At 27.3% G+C, this 23,190-nt stretch overlaps 1 protein-coding gene across 1 annotated transcript in view; it reads right to left on the minus strand.

The window, feature by feature from the left end:
- LOC111626280 (zinc finger SWIM domain-containing protein 4-like) overlaps positions 1 to 23,190 on the minus strand; it is a 136,512-nt gene that overhangs the window by 26,899 nt on the left and 86,423 nt on the right. Inside the window, exon 3 of the mRNA XM_023369601.1 lies at positions 18,077 to 18,204. Within this exon, the coding sequence (XP_023225369.1) occupies positions 18,077 to 18,204 (128 nt within the window). The remainder of the gene's footprint in view (positions 1 to 18,076; positions 18,205 to 23,190) is intronic.

Here is a 23,190-nt window from a genome sequence, read left to right on the forward strand (position 1 = left end):
ATTAATTTGAATGTTTTCCGCTAATATTTTCTTATAAAAACTCTAAACCGCCAAGAACTGTTTAATCGGAATTAATAAAATATTAATTATATTTAAACGTAACCTTGAATGTTCTTTTTTTTTTTTCAATACGTTAATCAAATATTTTATTGTAATAACATTAAAGACGGATAAATTAATACAGTTTAATAACCACACCGCAATATACGTTATTTATGCTTCGATATTTTTAATCAAAACAGAATAATTCCTAATTAACAAATTTTTTTAAAAATCTAAATAATTCTTTCATTCTCATTAACAATTAATTTTGCCAACAGATGGAGTCACTTTTGAGTTCTACAGTTATACATATATAGAAAAAAAAGCATTAAAGTATAATTTAAATATGTATTTTTATGCGCATAAATTATGGATTGTGAAAACCTTACTGCCAATAAAAATAAAAATAGAAATACTAACTTTTTTCAAATATATTGTACTTTTTTAATTGAAAAATATTTCTTGTCAACAATTATACTAGGCTTATATACAGTAACAATGTCATATTATAAATTACTTTTTTTAATTAATTTCTTACGTGTTGTTATGTTTCACATCATATGTGTAATTTAAATTTATATAAGATGATATACAAAAAAATAATCTCGATAATTATATTGGAACATTTAAGTATCAAACATAAAACGTTATCTTAAGTAGATCTAAAGTTAACTTCCCCCCCTTTTTTTGGTTATATTATCATTGGGCTGCAATTTGAAAAAATTGTAGACCTATAAATTCCCACTGTTGTCTGCTTGTCTGTCTGTCCGTCCTTCCTTAATATCGAGAACGGTGCTAGATAAATGAAAATTCAAGACCAGGTATGGAAACCTTAGGGATAGGAGGCTCCAATTAACTATATATGAACTTCTGATGTGTTATTTCAATTCAAAAATTTTCTACTGAAAGGAGTTAGTTAGATGATAAGCACGAGCTCCATTGCTAATGGAAAAGTATGATTATATAGGAGCAAGACATAACAGTACTAATTAAATAAATTAAAAATTTCAGCCTAGCATTGTGACGATGTCACGATAAATATTTGCTCATTGTGATTACTAATGCTTTTTCATTATATTTTCTTGTTTTTTTTTTTTTTACACATTAACAGTTAAATTGGCCGTTATGACGATATGAAATTTGTTGATTTTTTTTCTTTTTTTGCCTTAACAGATTGTTTTTGTAACAAACATTTGTTTTATTTCTTCTTCATTTGAAATCACTTGCAAATATAGACAATCAAGAACATATTAAACCAACTTTCGTAATATTCAAAAATATAATGTTATAACATCAAAAATTTTAAATGTCTAATTGAGTGTATGTTTTAATATTAAAAGTTCTATAAAAATATAATGAAATCAAATTATAGATTATGACAAAATTAGTATAATTAACCTCAGGAGTGCCCTTATATTGGGACATATGTTCCCTTTTTCACCTGGGTTGCCCATTATCAACAAACGACAGAAAATCCATGATTTCTAGCATATTCTGCAAATACACAAGAAATTAATAAATGGTATTTGTCCATTGTTCCATGCAAGCTATTCCAGCTATTTTTATGTAGTAGTTTGTTGCATGTTGATCAAAACCACATTCCTTGTTTCGAGGCCTGTATGACTATTTTACTCTAAGGAAATGTGATAGAGAGTTATATTTCTAACTCTACATATTTGCCGTCCCTCCATCTTTTGAACTGAGAATCTGTTTCTGAACCATTTGTCAGCCTGAGCTAGAAATTCTCTGCCTTTTTCAGATAATCATGACACCTTTAATGCACTGTTTTTATAAACATGGATACACAACAAATATTAAAAAATCTTCAAGTTTGCTTGTATGGCAGTGTCGTCTTAGAAATTATCCGCTCTCCAAAAATTAACATTTTCTTTGAGTTCAACATTGCCGGACACACAAGAATTTCAATGAGAGCTTTAAATTTCCACATGCCAAAATCACATTCAGCCCACCAGTCGCTAAATAGATAACATCATGGATTTGCACCTGATCAACAGGATGGCCAAATGTAAGTTTTTCAGGTTTCCTTCGTGTGTCTAAACCAACTAGGATCCAGTTTCCCATTAAAACCTTCCTAAGAGGCATTTTCTCTTGGCAGATTGCCCATATGTTGCGATTTTGGATTGAACACATTCTCTAGGCTAATTAATATGAAACACCATACAAACTCTTCCAGCAAAATAATATGTATTGGCATCATAAAAATGAATGTTTTTGGCTTTTCGGAGGCCCACATCAGGCATCAATCATTACAGAACATTCAGCTTTTGAAGACTTTCAACTTATTCTCTAGGCTTTAGGATTTATCTATTTTTGTAATTTTACTTTATATTTAATTTTTTTAAATGCCATTAGTTAGTATATATTTGAATCTACAATTTTCTATTGCTACATTATCTGAAAATATTGACACAGACATAATCTCATCATATTTTTTATTAAGTCCAGATCAAAGGTTCATATAATAATTAAGATTAACTAAAAAAAAAATTGATTCATTAAAAACATTGTGGTCAACTACATCCATAAACCTGTTACCAGTGTGAAACTCAAATAAAAATGAAAAAACAGTTCCTCACAGACACTTTCGAACCATAAACGGTTCTTCTGAGGATGTAGTTAACTTTACCCCGGTGTTGATTATTGCTGTTATTTAACATTTTGATCTGGAATTGACAAAAAGTTATTAACTCAGTATGTCACTATTAAGAATTAAGAAGATTTAAATTCCAACCCGGTGTGTTAGGAAGTTAAATAATGCCACTATTAGTCTGAAACAGTGAAAGTAAGTAAGTACACCTACAAATTTTACATGTCATTATGGTCTGACAGAAGATGCATTTATTTCAATGAATCATGTTATCTATTTTATCTAAGTCATAAAATATGGCAGATGAATTACAATATTAAATATTCAATTTTTAGAAACAAATCTTAATGTATGTCTATTTATGTAATTAGAATTGAAATAATAATGAAACAAATTTATTATTAATCCATGCAGATATTTATTCCATAATATATAACTTTCGTCTCATATTTCCTAAAGGAAACAAGCAAGTATCAGTGAGTATACATGAGATATTAATCTCTATCAGTAAAAACATTTTGTCAAAACAGATTTGAAAAACAGAAATAGAAATAAAATTCTCCACCCTCAAATGATACTTGTTTATACATTTGTTTGACTCTCCAATGTAAGAGAGTTGTTTTTTTAGGAAATTTTTCTAAATTGTTGCTTTTTCCATGAATAAATAAAATCATAGCATTTAAAACTTCTAAGATTAAAATCAAGAAATAATGGAAAGTTATGCAAATATATAGAAATTTATATTACAATCAGAAGTATATATGATATATTTCATTTATAACAAAAACTAACAAAAACTAGATATTAAAACAAGTTTTCACAATGTTCTTATGTTGGATTGATATTTTGTTTCTTTGCCTATCTGGAATTTTCAGACAGGTAAAGAGCATTCGTTTTTCAATTTAATCTCAGGAGAAATGCTGTGAAATAGACAATGTAACAATGTATTAATATCCACAGAATAGAACTATTTGTCCCGAAATCTGAATCATTGGAATACAGTTTTAAGCTCATCTTCTGATTGAAATTGCTTTCACCAAAGTATTTCTTCAATGGGCCAAACAGATGAAAGTCTGAAAGTGCTAAATTGGGACTATAAAGGGATGCAAAAGGATTTCCCAACTAAATATTTTCATTCCCTGGTTTTCTGAGCAGTGTGCAGCTGTGCATTATCCTGCGGGAAAAGCATGACTTTTGATAACAAACCATGCTTTTTGTTGCAAATTGCTTTATGAACAGAATCCAAAATACCACAGTAGTACTGACTCATTATTGTGGTTCCTTCTGGTAAAAATTCAACATTCACTTTATGATCCCAAAAGACAAATGCCATGGCTTTTCTATTACTATCACTCTGTCAGTAGATGAATTTGCTGCATTTAAATTTAAAAATTTTTGCATTCTCATTCCATTTTGTTTATTTGCCTGATCATGATAGTGTTAATTATCAAAAGTGCTTGCAATAAAATTTTGAAAAACAAAAGTATATTTGGTGATTTAGTTGGTGACTTTAAACTTTTTTGGTAGAGAGAATCCTTTACGCTTCCTCTCAACCAACCATGTCACAGAGACTTTAGCATTACTACATACATTTTCTTAATTTTTTCAGCATGTCCAATATTTATGGATGTTTGTTTCACTCTTTCATGAACAGTTACTCAAAATGAGTGATATTCGTTCAATGCATTGAATATAGACATCAGTCACTGTTCTAGTGTTGTTTCAAGCAGATTTGTATCATTCATACACTTGTAAATTCTTCAGAGTTTGTTCTCCAAACTGGATGCTGCAAGTCATTGCAAAATTTTTTCTTGTAAGCAAAAATGTCAACCAGCAAATAAATAATATGTTGTGCAATAGCTTCACTGGGTGCATCATCTACCATTATGAATAACTGACAACATAGTTGCTGTGACATCATGCTATTCCGACAGAACATTCTTACAGATGTATTTAAATGTAAATATGACATGATTGATGTAAAAATACAAACAGTATGCAGTTACTTTAAAAAATTCTGATTTTGATATAAACTTCCATTGAATATTATGAATATGAATTTTGTTAGACAGTTTACAAATTACTCTTAAAAATCTTTTTATCTAATTCATAATTTTCAAAGACATTTTGTTGTCATCTTCAGATCAAATTCTTTAATTTTTTATGATAATTTGTTTCATAAAATAACACTTGCACATAGCTAAACAAACTGCAGTTTAAGGCCTTGCATTATGAGTCTATAGCCTAAGGACCTCATATTTTTACATGCATCATTATTTAGTGAAGGAAAAGGATCTGTTTTATGTTATAGCTTAGGTAACAATAAGTCTAAGTCCAGCCTTGATTATACAAAACAACAATAACAGAAGAAAAAATTAGAGCAGACTATGTATAAATATATTGAATCACAGGAATTTCAAATTAAATGATGTTGATTTAAAAATAAAATATTGGAAAAATTATTCTGTTGAAGATGGTGACAAAATCTTTATAGAAACTATACCGTAGAAAGCATTTTCAAAGTTCATAATAGAATTTAACTACTATTAATTTAATTATCATGTATTATTACTTTTTCATTAGCAGTCCTAGAGTACTAATACTCATACTATTTAATTTGATTTAAATTTCTTTAAAGCATTATTTACACTTTTTCATAAGAGTGGAATAGGATAGTTTGATACTTCTATTATTTTTATAGTCAATTTACAGATATTCAATGTTATAGACAATACTGAATGTCCGTCAGTGCTTAAACATTTGATGTTATCAAACACCAGCCAAATGAGAAACCTAAGGTTAAAGTATTTAATTGCATAATAAAGAACAAACTAACTTATGATGAACACAGAAGACAAAGATTTTCAACAGAAATAGCAATAGAAACACTAGATAAATTTAATTTATTTTATAAAATTATTGTTGAATTTTCCATATAAATAGTAAAAATTGATTCTATGATGTAGGAAATAAATGCTGGAAGTTGCAAAGACATACTAATAATAATAATAATAATATATATCTTGTCTATATCAATTAGCCTGTGGTAAAATTGGTTTTGTTATATATCATTTTGCTTAATGTCAATTTCCAAGAACCTATTGATGACATTAAGGACTTACTAATTATAAGTTTATTAATGTTTTAATAAGCTGCATTATTAAAATTTAAAACTTTTTCAAAATATACCTGAAATAGGAACACGTAGTCTGACGCTATCTGCATTTCGGATGCGATGTAAGGCCAATGCCACCACATGTTGACACCAAAAAATATCTTTTGTGCCACAGCTACAAGTCACAGAAGTTATTTTACACCTACAAAAATAACAAATATACATGTATATTTTATTCAAATTCATTTTAAAAATTACATTCTCCTATTAAATATATTTAAATAATTTAGTCATATTTAAACTTCATACATTTGTATTAAATAACTTTTTAAAAACTAATAATAATTCCATAAACAAAAATTACATTTTGAAAAATTCATTACATGAAATCATAAATACTAAAAGTTTATATAAATTGTAAATAAGAAATTTTATTTAATTCACTTTAATAGGAATTGCATAATATGTTTTTCATCAAATCTCAAGACATTTTAACAATACCGAAACCCACTTCAAAGCATTACGCATGCTGATATAAATTACTCGGTAATTAAACTGCATATTTATTTATTATTAAGTTCAAACTATTACCCATTACATAATAATATACAAAATGAAATTAAAAGTCAATCTTAATTCTAAATTGCTGGATTATTTTCAGATACATTTAACCTAATTTTGATAAATTAAATAACAAAATTAGCCTAAAGGTTGATAGTTTTTATGATAAACTTCATTATTTAATCGATCAAAATTAGCTTAAATACAGCACAAAAATATCCGACAACTTGAAATTTTGCTTCGGTTATTTTGTATATTTATATAAATGAAAAGTTGTTATTAGAATAATTAAAAAACTCTGATAATTATGAAAAATAATTTACAATTCTTTTTTGATTTTATATTATGTTCAAGATTGATGTTATTAGATTTGAAGATCTGTAAATCAGAACAAAAATAAATATCACTAATGCTGAACCTTATCAACTTTAGTACTTTTTTGTATTCGCCCTGCTATGACAGTTGAGGCTGACAGCGACTTACGAACCAATGGTGAATGATATAATGAACTGATAACATTTTCGTAATATTGTAGAAATTCCCAACTCCCTGTGGTGAGAGTTGGAATGACAATAACCAAACCAGAGTTAGAATTTAACAATAGCTTGTATCTAGTATACTCTTACTGGTTTTGTATAAAATTTTAATATGTAACATTAGGTCATTTGTTAGAGAATTTTGATAGCTAGCAAAAGAACCTGGATTTGATTCCGTAGCTCGGAACAATCCTGTCAAATCGGAACATCTGGAAATTCTGTTCGAGATAATTATATATTCTTCTGTCACAGATAACTGCTTGAATAATGAATATACAAGAGTTAGAATTTATCATTAATACTTTGATATAAATAAATTTCTTGTTTTTACATTTTAATAAGTTTAAAAAATTATTTTATATTTTCAAATATATATTCAGATTTATTGATTGTTGTTATTAGTTTAACATATTTACATACATAAATATATTTCTGTATTATAAATGTCTTGTGTCACCTGCAATATAACATTTGCAAAGTTTACATGTACATATACACTACAGGTGGTATTTCTCTATAACAAGCACGTTAACAAAATCTGTTTACTGATCTGAAACCCGAGAACTTTGTTATGCCTTTATAATAACAAAATTTATCAATTTTCAGAACATTTCCGAACACAATAATAAAATCTACGTAATCAATCAATGTATTCCTGTGTGATTGAAGTTACTAAAAACCAAAATTTCGGCTTAGTAAATTAAAAGAAACTAGTAATGTAATTAAAATTAAGATTACGTCTGTGTTTAGTATACAGCAATATCTCTATTGTTTGGTTTTCACTGCAAGATTTTGGATCCAATCCATGCTTTCACAGAAATTTTAAATAATAGATTCAAAAATATCAAGATTGTTCATAGGCTGCAAAAAACCTAATGGACTAGCCTACAGATCATAGTTTGGTCATATCTGAGATAAAAGTAAATGATATCCTCGTGAAAAGATTCTGCGTCACTATAGAATATACGAAACTTTTAAATCATTCGGTATAGTAAAAAAATCATTAACAAAAATTTGTTATCTAGGATTCCATCGATCCTGCTAATTCTAATAAATAATTGGTATTATAATGTGCTAATAGCTAACTTTTTTAGATGTCATACTTAAAAATTTGAGATAATTGACTGGAATTTAATATTAGGGTTCAAATAAACTCATGATTTTTTTGGGAGGGAGAGAGTGGATTTCTATCTTTCATAAAATCAATATGATATCATACAATTGGTTGCACAATACAACAGATTTTGGAATACTGCCTGAAAATCTGATAAAACAACTGGATTTATCAGATTTTTAGAAGTTTTAAGTTTTTAAACTTATCTGTATATCTTTCTATATAATTTTCATCAGCTACCCTTTTTACTTAAACAAGAGAAAATAAAAATTCAACTGGGTTAAAAAAATATTTTTGTTTTAGATTTTTTTCATTATAAACTTTTAAAAGCGTAAAAACTCTTTAGGTGAATGTTTTGGGCTGGTCCTCTTTGGCTTTTCTTTTTGCAAAAGATCTTAAAAAGAAATCATACCAAGGAGAAAAACAAAATGGCACTTTTGAAAGGAGAGAAAGGATGTTTTTTTTTTTTTTTCTTATAAATATTGTCTTGTTACTAGAAGACTTAACTGGTAATTATTGTATGATGATTTATTGTGTTGTATAATTTCTCATACTAATCATAACAGGATAGTTCCCTCCATCTTTCTGCTTTACTTTATACTTAATTTTAGTTATAAATTCTCTTTTCATTAAATGAGCAAGCTGTTATGCCAATCTTGTTTTCATTGTTTACTTGTCATACATGTGTATTTCTCATTTCTTATCTGTACGTGTTTAGAAATGACAGAACATTTAAATATATAAAATTGTATATATATTGTAATTACCAAAATTTTACTTTTGTTAAGAAATGATAGTTATAATTACTTTCAATTCAATTCTAATAACTAGCTGTATATAATTTCTGACAGATAATATTTGATTAATCGGAGAACTTTTTTCTGAATAAAAGAGCCCTCAAAGATTGTCATAAACTTATTATTAGAACTAGATTATCTAACAAAGGAATAAGAAATTATACAAACAATTCTTCTAAATTCTTCAAAAAGTGACTTTTTTTATTATTATTAACTTGAAACCAGTTTATATAATTCAACACAAAAAATACTCTAGAACAAATTATATTAGTAAAAGAACTAAGAATACATTATATCATTCAAAACTGGATTAGCTACATATTTATCAACCTTCACAAAGAGAAAGTTTGATGGTTAATTATCTAAATCACAATAACCTGTTATAGTAAAAACTTTAAAGGAAATTAAGTGCTAATGAAAATCAGAACCGCAAAATACAATCTGCTTTAGTTTGTTAATAATTAGTTTTCAAGCACTACGAAGGTTATTCATAAGAAACTTTTTTTGTAAACAAGTAATTCATCAAAGGTGATAAAATTGCAGCAAATGCTTTAACAAAATAATACACATACAGTACATTATTTCAGAAAGATACAATCATAGCAAAGAAATGTTATGATTAAATTATCATAATTAAATTTTATATTTAGAATAAAATAATCTTTTTTAGTTCCCCAATAATGCATTTAAACAATCTAATGATTTACATGTGAATAAGATATTGCAACTGCTTATTATTCATATACTGTATAACTGGCATTGTCTAACTTTAGTGCCAAATACATTAATAATTCATTAAAAAAAATTGCCAGGATGAATTCACATATAGAAAAAATATATTTCTTTTCGGACTATACATATAATTGAGTCCATCTTCATCTGTCCCTTCACCCGCTTAGCAGAGGCAATAACAAATCTACGGCAATACCGACCTTTTATTTCAGGCTACATGTCCGCCGTCCAATGTAAATGAGTTAAAAAATCCTCTAGCGGAAGATGGACTCAATTATATGTATAGTCTGAAAAGAAATATATTTTTTCTATATGTGAATTCGTCTTGGCAATTTTTTTAATGTTAATATTAATTTAATAATTGTGCTGGTCACCGTTAGAGGATTTTTTAACTCATTTACATTGGACGGCGGAGCCTCAAATAAAAGGTTGGTATTGCCGTAGATTTGTTATTGCCTCTGCTAAGAGTGTGAAGGGACAGATGAAGATGGACTCAATTATATGTATAGTCCGAAAGGAAAGATTAATAACTCATTTTTTAGATAAAAATTATACAGTATATTTAAGTTGTTTGATTAATTTATAGAATTTTTGAATGTTTACCCAAATTATGGCAATACAAATCATCTTGACAGACATATTTTTTTATTTTTTGATGACTTTCTTTGTTAATTATATCCAATATTTATTTTTTTCTCTTTGCACTCTATTGAGTNTTTAATTTATTTAATTTAAAATATATGCTTTCTGCCTCAAATTAATAGTGTCTTGCCCTGTACATCACACTTTTCCTGTTATCAATAGAGTCGTGCCAATCATCTATATAACTCCATCAAAGGGAAAATTTTGAACTAAAATAACATGACTTCTAGTTTGCATTGGATGTTTTTTAAATAGTTAATCGGGGCCTCCAGCCCTAATCTCTCCATACCTCATCTTGGCTTTCATCTGTCTAATTCCATTCTTGAAATTAAGGAAGGACAGATAGTCTGACTGATGACAGTAGGAATTTATAGGGCTACAATTTTTTTGAAATTGCAGCCCGATTAAAATAAAAGCTCTAACAAGGGCCATTTTGTTGTTGGGCCTTTACAACTTATGTAAATAGTTAGATGTTAGAATTTTTCTCTTTAAATGCTTTGCAAAATGTTGGATAATTTCTTTTCTAAAAAGCAATGTTTCTATCTTGTGGGCCTCACATAAAGCCTTAACAGGCTGTATCCAGCCTGCGGGCCACTAGTTCGCAACCCGAGTTAGATAGCAATGGAGTTGTGTTGGTTATCTAACGGAAAAGTATGTTATATAGGGGCAAGACACTACAGTACTAATTTGAGATGTAAAATGTATATTTTAAATTAAATAAATTAAAAATTGCAGTCTAGCATTGTGTCGATGTCACAATAAATAACTGCTTGTTTATTTTGAGATTATCTTTCTTCAGCGTACAAGCATATGTAAACAAATTTGCAAAAATTATGACTGTCCATTCCTGATATAAAGGATAATTAATCTGCAGCCTTCTCTGACTTTTTCCACGACTCATACTATCGAGATCCTTAATTAAACATATTTATATATCATATATAGCTTTTTGATTTTTGTTCCTTGGATATGATAAATAATTAATAAAATGTAAGTTTCCTTTAGAAATTAATGGACTTAGAAATTGTGTGAACTGCAAATTGAAATTAATGTTTAATATTTTTTCCTAAATTTTTGTCAGTGATTATAAATAAACAAGAATTATATAATTTTATTACTTATATTACATAAAATCTAATGTTTTTAGCATTTTGGCTGAATCTCACATCAAAATAGCATCGTATGCTCTCTTGCTGTGGAAAGATTTTAATGTATATGGTAGATTGCAAATAGAATAACAAGTATATATATATTATAATTATTGTTTTGGATTAAAATAAATATAGAATATATATATATATTCTATATTGAGCGCATGCATATATATATGCGCTCGTTATTCTTAATCTAAAACATTGCTATTATTCATTGTCATCATCAAGAATAACAATTGAAAGCAAATTAAAAGAATTTTTTAAAATGATTAAATGAAGTTTGTAACAAAAATAAATATTATTTTATTAAGAAATTTATTTGAAAATTAGCTACAGAGTAAGATTTAACAAACTATCTTATATCATTTGGTGTAATTTCTTAAATTAAAAATCAATTTTGTAAGTAGTCTTTCTATTCTACATAAACTTTATTTTAATTTTTATATTTATTATAATAGGTGTATAGATTACGTAATTGTCTACAATGAAGAAAAGACTGAGGGGACGAGAAATAGAAGAGCAAGCCCAGAAAAGAAGTATACAAGGAATAATAACATCCAATATGTTACAAAGAAAATAAGCCTGTTTTCTTCACATTTATGGAAATTGCAATGAAAAAATATTACACATATACAACACTTATTACTGTTATTATATCAATTATTATAAAATCAATTAATTTTAACTACATAAACAAAGATATTCTTTTTAATTTAAAAATTAAACAAAGTGCCGAGACAAAAATAGTAATAAAACAAGAATTAACGGTAAAATGCTTTTATTATATTATATCTATCTAAGATATTATAAGAATATATGAAACTTTCAATTTAATTAGAATTAAACAAACATTAAAATATCATTGTACATTAAATAATAGATGCGAGTATCAAATCTGCTTATTAAAGTTTGTAAGAAACAATTAATTTGAATGTTTTCCGCTAATATTTTCTTATAAAAACTCTAAACCGCCAAGAACTGTTTAATCGGAATTAATAAAATATTAATTATATTTAAACGTAACCTTGAATGTTCTTTTTTTTTTCAATACGTTAATCAAATATTTTATTGTAATAACATTAAAGACGGGTAAATTAATACAGTTTAATAACCACACCGCAATATACGTTATTTATGCTTCGATATTTTTAATCAAAACAGAATAATTCCTAATTAACAAATTTTTTTAAAAATCTAAATAATTCTTTCATTCTCATTAACAATTAATTTTGCCAACAGATGGAGTCACTTTTGAGTTTGACAGTTATAAGAATTTTCTAAATGCAAAACATAGAAAAAAAAGCATTAAAGTATAATTTAAATATGTATTTTTATGCGCATAAATTATGGATTGTGAAAACCTTACTGCCAATAAAAATAAAAATAGAAATACTAACTTTTTTCAAATATATTGTACTTTTTTAATTGAAAAATATTTCTTGTCAACAATTATACTAGGCTTATATACAGTAACAATGTCAAATTATAAATTACTTTTTTTAATTAATTTCTTACGTGTTGTTATGTTTCACATCATATGTGTAATTTAAATTTATATAAGATGATATACAAAAAAATAATCTCAATAATTATATTGGAACATTTAAGTATCAAACATAAAACGTTATCTTAAGTAGATCTAAAGTTAACTTCCCCCCCTTTTTTTGGTTATATTATCATTGGGCTGCAATTTGAAAAAATTGTAGACCTATAAATTCCCACTGTTGTCTGCTTGTCTGTCTGTCCGTCCTTCCTTAATATCGAGAACGGTGCTAGATAAATGAAAATTCAAGACCAGGTATGGAAACCTTAGGGATAGGAGGCTCCAATTAACTATATATGAACTTCTGATGTGTTATTTCAATTCAAAAATTTTCTACTGAAAGGAGTTAGTTAGATGATAAGCACGAGCTCCATTGCTAATGGAAAAGTATGATTATATAGGAGCAAGACATAACAGTACTAATTAAATAAATTAAAAATTTCAGCCTAGCATTGTGACCATGTCACGATAAATATTTGCTCATTGTGATTACTAATGCTTTTTCATTATATTTTCTTGTTTTTTTTTTTTTTACACATTAACAGTTAAATTGGCCGTTATGACGATATGAAATTTGTTGATTTTTTTTCTTTTTTTGCCTTAACAGATTGTTTTTGTAACAAACATTTGTTTTATTTCTTCTTCATTTGAAATCACTTGCAAATATAGACAATCAAGAACATATTAAACCAACTTTCGTAATATTCAAAAATATAATGTTATAACATCAAAAATTTTAAATGTCTAATTGAGTGTATGTTTTAATATTAAAAGTTCTATAAAAATATAATGAAATCAAATTATAGATTATGACAAAATTAGTATAATTAACCTCAGGAGTGCCCTTATATTGGGACATATGTTCCCTTTTTCACCTGGGTTGCCCATTATCAACAAACGACAGAAAATCCATGATTTCTAGCATATTCTGCAAATACACAAGAAATTAATAAATGGTATTTGTCCATTGTTCCATGCAAGCTATTCCAGCTATTTTTATGTAGTAGTTTGTTGCATGTTGATCAAAACCACATTCCTTGTTTCGAGGCCTGTATGACTATTTTACTCTAAGGAAATGTGATAGAGAGTTATATTTCTAACTCTACATATTTGCCGTCCCTCCATCTTTTGAACTGAGAATCTGTTTCTGAACCATTTGTCAGCCTGAGCTAGAAATTCTCTGCCTTTTTCAGATAATCATGACACCTTTAATGCACTGTTTTTATAAACATGGATACACAACAAATATTAAAAAATCTTCAAGTTTGCTTGTATGGCAGTGTCGTCTTAGAAATTATCCGCTCTCCAAAAATTAACATTTTCTTTGAGTTCAACATTGCCGGACACACAAGAATTTCAATGAGAGCTTTAAATTTCCACATGCCAAAATCACATTCAGCCCACCAGTCGCTAAATAGATAACATCATGGATTTGCACCTGATCAACAGGATGGCCAAATGTAAGTTTTTCAGGTTTCCTTCGTGTGTCTAAACCAACTAGGATCCAGTTTCCCATTAAAACCTTCCTAAGAGGCATTTTCTCTTGGCAGATTGCCCATATGTTGCGATTTTGGATTGAACACATTCTCTAGGCTAATTAATATGAAACACCATACAAACTCTTCCAGCAAAATAATATGTATTGGCATCATAAAAATGAATGTTTTTGGCTTTTAGGAAGGCCCACATCAGGCATCAATCATTACAGAACATTCAGCTTTTGAAGACTTTCAACTTATTCTCTAGGCTTTAGGATTTATCTATTTTTGTAATTTTACTTTATATTTAATTTTTTTAAATGCCATTAGTTAGTATATATTTGAATCTACAATTTTCTATTGCTACATTATCTGAAAATATTGACACAGACATAATCTCATCATATTTTTTATTAAGTCCAGATCAAAGGTTCATATAATAATTAAGATTAACTAAAAAAAAAATTGATTCATTAAAAACATTGTGGTCAACTACATCCATAAACCTGTTACCAGTGTGAAACTCAAATAAAAATGAAAAAACAGTTCCTCACAGACACTTTCGAACCATAAACGGTTCTTCTGAGGATGTAGTTAACTTTACCCCGGTGTTGATTATTGCTGTTATTTAACATTTTGATCTGGAATTGACAAAAAGTTATTAACTCAGTATGTCACTATTAAGAATTAAGAAGATTTAAATTCCAACCCGGTGTGTTAGGAAGTTAAATAATGCCACTATTAGTCTGAAACAGTGAAAGTAAGTAAGTACACCTACAAATTTTACATGTCATTATGGTCTGACAGAAGATGCATTTATTTCAATGAATCATGTTATCTATTTTATCTAAGTCATAAAATATGGCAGATGAATTACAATATTAAATATTCAATTTTTAGAAACAAATCTTAATGTATGTCTATTTATGTAATTAGAATTGAAATAATAATGAAACAAATTTATTATTAATCCATGCAGATATTTATTCCATAATATATAACTTTCGTCTCATATTTCCTAAAGGAAACAAGCAAGTATCAGTGAGTATACATGAGATATTAATCTCTATCAGTAAAAACATTTTGTCAAAACAGATTTGAAAAACAGAAATAGAAATAAAATTCTCCACCCTCAAATGATACTTGTTTATACATTTGTTTGACTCTCCAATGTAAGAGAGTTGTTTTTTTAGGAAATTTTTCTAAATTGTTGCTTTTTCCATGAATAAATAAAATCATAGCATTTAAAACTTCTAAGATTAAAATCAAGAAATAATGGAAAGTTATGCAAATATATAGAAATTTATATTACAATCAGAAGTATATATGATATATTTCATTTATAACAAAAACTAACAAAAACTAGATATTAAAACAAGTTTTCACAATGTTCTTATGTTGGATTGATATTTTGTTTCTTTGCCTATCTGGAATTTTCAGACAGGTAAAGAGCATTCGTTTTTCAATTTAATCTCAGGAGAAATGCTGTGAAATAGACAATGTAACAATGTATTAATATCCACAGAATAGAACTATTTGTCCCGAAATCTGAATCATTGGAATACAGTTTTAAGCTCATCTTCTGATTGAAATTGCTTTCACCAAAGTATTTCTTCAATGGGCCAAACAGATGAAAGTCTGAAAGTGCTAAATTGGGACTATAAAGGGATGCAAAAGGATTTCCCAACTAAATATTTTCATTCCCTGGTTTTCTGAGCAGTGTGCAGCTGTGCATTATCCTGCGGGAAAAGCATGACTTTTGATAACAAACCATGCTTTTTGTTGCAAATTGCTTTATGAACAGAATCCAAAATACCACAGTAGTACTGACTCATTATTGTGGTTCCTTCTGGTAAAAATTCAACATTCATTTTATGATCCTAAAAGACAAATGCCATGGCTTTTCTATTACTCTCACTCTGTCAGTAGATGAATTTGCTGCATTTAAATTTAAAAATTTTTGCATTCTCATTCCATTTTGTTTATTTGCCTGATCATGATAGTGTTAATTATCAAAAGTGCTTGCAATAAAATTTTGAAAAACAAAAGTATATTTGGTGATTTAGTTGGTGACTTTAAACTTTTTTGGTAGAGAGAATCCTTTACGCTTCCTCTCAACCAACCATGTCACAGAGACTTTAGCATTACTACATACATTTTCTTAATTTTTTCAGCATGTCCAATATTTATGGATGTTTGTTTCACTCTTTCATGAACAGTTACTCAAAATGAGTGATATTCGTTCAATGCATTGAATATAGACATCAGTCACTGTTCTAGTGTTGTTTCAAGCAGATTTGTATCATTCATACACTTGTAAATTCTTCAGAGTTTGTTCTCCAAACTGGATGCTGCAAGTCATTGCAAAATTTTTTCTTGTAAGCAAAAATGTCAACCAGCAAATAAATAATATGTTGTGCAATAGCTTCACTGGGTGCATCATCTACCATTATGAATAACTGACAACATAGTTGCTGTGACATCATGCTATTCCGACAGAACATTCTTACAGATGTATTTAAATGTAAATATGACATGATTGATGTAAAAATACAAACAGTATGCAGTTACTTTAAAAAATTCTGATTTTGATATAAACTTCCATTGAATATTATGAATATGAATTTTGTTAGACAGTTTACAAATTACTCTTAAAAATCTTTTTATCTAATTCATAATTTTCAAAGACATTTTGTTGTCATCTTCAGATCAAATTCTTTAATTTTTTATGATAATTTGTTTCATAAAATAACACTTGCACATAGCTAAACAAACTGCAGTTTAAGGCCTTGCATTATGAGTCTATAGCCTAAGGACCTCATATTTTTACATGCATCATTATTTAGTGAAGGAAAAGGATCTGTTTTATGTTATAGCTTAGGTAACAATAAGTCTAAGTCCAGCCTTGATTATACAAAACAACAATAACAGAAGAAAAAATTAGAGCAGACTATGTATAAATATATTGAATCACAGGAATTTCAAATTAAATGATGTTGATTTAAAAATAAAATATTGGAAAAATTATTCTGTTGAAGATGGTGACAAAATCTTTATAGAAACTATACCGTAGAAAGCATTTTCAAAGTTCATAATAGAATTTAACTACTATTAATTTAATTATCATGTATTATTACTTTTTCATTAGCAGTCCTAGAGTACTAATACTCATACTATTTAATTTGATTTAAATTTCTTTAAAGCATTATTTACACTTTTTCATAAGAGTGGAATAGGATAGTTTGATACTTCTATTATTTTTATAGTCAATTTACAGATATTCAATGTTATAGACAATACTGAATGTCCGTCAGTGCTTAAACATTTGATGTTATCAAACACCAGCCAAATGAGAAACCTAAGGTTAAAGTATTTAATTGCATAATAAAGAACAAACTAACTTATGATGAACACAGAAGACAAAGATTTTCAACAGAAATAGCAATAGAAACACTAGATAAATTTAATTTATTTTATAAAATTATTGTTGAATTTTCCATATAAATAGTAAAAATTGATTCTATGATGTAGGAAATAAATGCTGGAAGTTGCAAAGACATACTAATAATAATAATAATAATATATATCTTGTCTATATCAATTAGCCTGTGGTAAAATTGGTTTTGTTATATATCATTTTGCTTAATGTCAATTTCCAAGAACCTATTGATGACATTAAGGACTTACTAATTATAAGTTTATTAATGTTTTAATAAGCTGCATTATTAAAATTTAAAACTTTTTCAAAATATACCTGAAATAGGAACACGTAGTCTGACGCTATCTGCATTTCGGATGCGATGTAAGGCCAATGCCACCACATGTTGACACCAAAAAATATCTTTTGTGCCACAGCTACAAGTCACAGAAGTTATTTTACACCTACAAAAATAACAAATATACATGTATATTTTATTCAAATTCATTTTAAAAATTACATTCTCCTATTAAATATATTTAAATAATTTAGTCATATTTAAACTTCATACATTTGTATTAAATAACTTTTTAAAAACTAATAATAATTCCATAAACAAAAATTACATTTTGAAAAATTCATTACATGAAATCATAAATACTAAAAGTTTATATAAATTGTAAATAAGAAATTTTATTTAATTCACTTTAATAGGAATTGCATAATATGTTTTTCATCAAATCTCAAGACATTTTAACAATACCGAAACCCACTTCAAAGCATTACGCATGCTGATATAAATTACTCGGTAATTAAACTGCATATTTATTTATTATTAAGTTCAAACTATTACCCATTACATAATAATATACAAAATGAAATTAAAAGTCAATCTTAATTCTAAATTGCTGGATTATTTTCAGATACATTTAACCTAATTTTGATAAATTAAATAACAAAATTAGCCTAAAGGTTGATAGTTTTTATGATAAACTTCATTATTTAATCGATCAAAATTAGCTTAAATACAGCACAAAAATATCCGACAACTTGAAATTTTGTTTCGGTTATTTTGTATATTTATATAAATGAAAAGTTGTTATTAGAATAATTAAAAAATTCTGATAATTATGAAAAATAATTTACAATTCTTTTTTGATTTTATATTATGTTCAAGATTGATGTTATTAGATTTGAAGATCTGTAAATCAGAACAAAAATAAATATCACTAATGCTGAACCTTATCAACTTTAGTACTTTTTTGTATTCGCCCTGCTATGACAGTTGAGGCTGACAGCGACTTACGAACCAATGGTGAATGATATAATGAACTGATAACATTTTCGTAATATTGTAGAAATTCCCAACTCCCTGTGGTGAGAGTTGGAATGACAATAACCAAACCAGAGTTAGAATTTAACAATAGCTTGTATCTAGTATACTCTTACTGGTTTTGTATAAAATTTTAATATGTAACATTAGGTCATTTGTTAGAGAATTTTGATAGCTAGCAAAAGAACCTGGATTTGATTCCGTAGCTCGGAACAATCCTGTCAAATCGGAACATCTGGAAATTCTGTTCGAGATAATTATATATTCTTCTGTCACAGATAACTGCTTGAATAATGAATATACAAGAGTTAGAATTTATCATTAATACTTTGATATAAATAAATTTCTTGTTTTTACATTTTAATAAGTTTAAAAAATTATTTTATATTTTCAAATATATATTCAGATTTATTGATTGTTGTTATTAGTTTAACATATTTACATACATAAATATATTTCTGTATTATAAATGTCTTGTGTCACCTGCAATATAACATTTGCAAAGTTTACATGTACATATACACTACAGGTGGTATTTCTCTATAACAAGCACGTTAACAAAATCTGTTTACTGATCTGAAACCCGAGAACTTTGTTATGCCTTTATAATAACAAAATTTATCAATTTTCAGAACATTTCCGAACACAATAATAAAATCTACGTAATCAATCAATGTATTCCTGTGTGATTGAAGTTACTAAAAACCAAAATTTCGGCTTAGTAAATTAAAAGAAACTAGTAATGTAATTAAAATTAAGATTACGTCTGTGTTTAGTATACAGCAATATCTCTATTGTTTGGTTTTCACTGCAAGATTTTGGATCCAATCCATGCTTTCACAGAAATTTTAAATAATAGATTCAAAAATATCAAGATTGTTCATAGGCTGCAAAAAACCTAATGGACTAGCCTACAGATCAGTTTGGTCATATCTGAGATAAAAGTAAATGATATCCTCGTGAAAAGATTCTGCGTCACTATAGAATATACGAAACTTTTAAATCATTCGGTATAGTAAAAAAATCATTAACAAAAATTTGTTATCTATGATTCCATCGATCCTGCTAATTCTAATAAATAATTGGTATTATAATGTGCTAATAGCTAACTTTTTTAGATATCATACTTAAAAATTTGAGATAATTGACTGGAATTTAATATTAGGGTTCAAATAAACTCATGATTTTTTTGGGAGGGAGAGAGTGGATTTCTATCTTTCATAAAATCAATATGATATCATACAATTGGTTGCACAATACAACAGATTTTGGAATACTGCCTGAAAATCTGATAAAACAACTGGATTTATCAGATTTTTAGAAGTTTTAAGTTTTTAAACTTATCTGTATATCTTTCTATATAATTTTCATCAGCTACCCTTTTTACTTAAACAAGAGAAAATAAAAATTCAACTGGGTTAAAAAAATATTTTTGTTTTAGATTTTTTTCATTATAAACTTTTAAAAGCGTAAAAACTCTTTAGGTGAATGTTTTGGGCTGGTCCTCTTTGGCTTTTCTTTTTGCAAAAGATCTTAAAAAGAAATCATACCAAGGAGAAAAACAAAATGGCACTTTTGAAAGGAGAGAAAGGATGTTTTTTTTTTTTTTTCTTATAAATATTGTCTTGTTACTAGAAGACTTAACTGGTAATTATTGTATGATGATTTATTGTGTTGTATAATTTCTCATACTAATCATAACAGGATAGTTCCCTCCATCTTTCTGCTTTACTTTATACTTAATTTTAGTTATAAATTCTCTTTTCATTAAATGAGCAAGCTGTTATGCCAATCTTGTTTTCATTGTTTACTTGTCATACATGTGTATTTCTCATTTCTTATCTGTACGTGTTTAGAAATGACAGAACATTTAAATATATAAAATTGTATATATATTGTAATTACCAAAATTTTACTTTTGTTAAGAAATGATAGTTATAATTACTTTCAATTCAATTCTAATAACTAGCTGTATATAATTTCTGACAGATAATATTTGATTAATCGGAGAACTTTTTTCTGAATAAAAGAGCCCTCAAAGATTGTCATAAACTTATTATTAGAACTAGATTATCTAACAAAGGAATAAGAAATTATACAAACAATTCTTCTAAATTCTTCAAAAAGTGACTTTTTTTATTATTATTAACTTGAAACCAGTTTATATAATTCAACACAAAAAATACTCTAGAACAAATTATATTAGTAAAAGAACTAAGAATACATTATAACATTCAAAACTGGATTAGCTACATATTTATCAACCTTCACAAAGAGAAAGTTTGATGGTTAATTATCTAAATCACAATAACCTGTTATAGTAAAAACTTTAAAGGAAATTAAGTGCTAATGAAAATCAGAACCGCAAAATACAATCTGCTTTAGTTTGTTAATAATTAGTTTTCAAGCACTACGAAGGTTATTCATAAGAAACTTTTTTTGTAAACAAGTAATTCATCAAAGATGATAAAATTGCAGCAAATGCTTTAACAAAATAATACACATACAGTACATTATTTCAGAAAGATACAATCATAGCAAAGAAATGTTATGATTAAATTATCATAATTAAATTTTATATTTAGAATAAAATAATCTTTTTTAGTTCCCCAATAATGCATTTAAACAATCTAATGATTTACATGTGAATAAGATATTGCAACTGCTTATTATTCATATACTGTATAACTGGCATTGTCTAACTTTAGTGCCAAATACATTAATAATTCATTAAAAAAAATTGCCAGGATGAATTCACATATAGAAAAAATATATTTCTTTTCGGACTATACATATAATTGAGTCCATCTTCATCTGTCCCTTCACCCGCTTAGCAGAGGCAATAACAAATCTACGGCAATACCGACCTTTTATTTCAGGCTACATGTCCGCCGTCCAATGTAAATGAGTTAAAAAATCCTCTAGCGGAAGATGGACTCAATTATATGTATAGTCTGAAAAGAAATATATTTTTTCTATATGTGAATTCGTCTTGGCAATTTTTTTAATGTTAATATTAATTTAATAATTGTGCTGGTCACCGTTAGAGGATTTTTTAACTCATTTACATTGGACGGCGGAGCCTCAAATAAAAGGTTGGTATTGCCGTAGATTTGTTATTGCCTCTGCTAAGAGTGTGAAGGGACAGATGAAGATGGACTCAATTATATGTATAGTCCGAAAGGAAAGATTAATAACTCATTTTTTAGATAAAAATTATACAGTATATTTAAGTTGTTTGATTAATTTATAGAATTTTTGAATGTTTACCCAAATTATGGCAATACAAATCATCTTGACAGACATATTTTTTTATTTTTTGATGACTTTCTTTGTTAATTATATCCAATATTTATTTTTTTCTCTTTGCACTCTATTGAGTAATACTAATTTCAGAATATAATTAATAATATATGCATAATAATTTATTTATAAATGGATAAAAAGTCAACATGTTGACAAGTAATAGTTAATTTCATATGATATTCTTTAAAACATCTTTCAAATAATGCTAACTTTCAAATTTATTAAATATTTTTTCATATATTGAATATTGCATAGTTGCCGACTCTCAGTCTTTCAGGGTGATATTCCACTTGAACTAGAAATTTTTCACTTTTTTGAGGTAATATAACATCTTTAATCCATTATCTTCATAAATTTGGATTTATTGATACAAATAATACTAAACATCCCAAGTTTACTTGTACGACTGTTCTTTTAGAAATTGTCCATTCTTCAACACTATTTTCTTTTGAGTTCAACATTGCTAGACATATGAGAATTTCGACCCTTTAAATTTCTAATTAAATTATGAAAAATTTTGTCTGAAAACATAGAACCTATACAACATCTTACACTTTGTGGCCCAAGAAAACTTATCTGAAATTCTGGCAACATTTGATTCTTTCTCAATACCACAACCACAATGACAATAGTATACTCAGAACAATGACAGCTGTATGGCTGGACAGTTAAGGTGTCAGCCTACTATTTTGGGAAATCCAGGAACAAATCAAAACAGATTGAAAACCCAGGAATTTTTGGGGGTGGTCTGTGACAGATATGTCAGGACCTTATCTGAAAGTCCTATCCTTCATCACCCAGTCACTCCATT

The sequence above is a fragment of the Centruroides sculpturatus genome, unplaced genomic scaffold (assembly GCF_000671375.1).
Source record: "Centruroides sculpturatus isolate CEXI.00-Female unplaced genomic scaffold, Cexi_2.0 scaffold498, whole genome shotgun sequence".
In the NCBI taxonomy this organism is placed as follows: Eukaryota; Metazoa; Arthropoda; class Arachnida; order Scorpiones; family Buthidae; genus Centruroides; species Centruroides sculpturatus.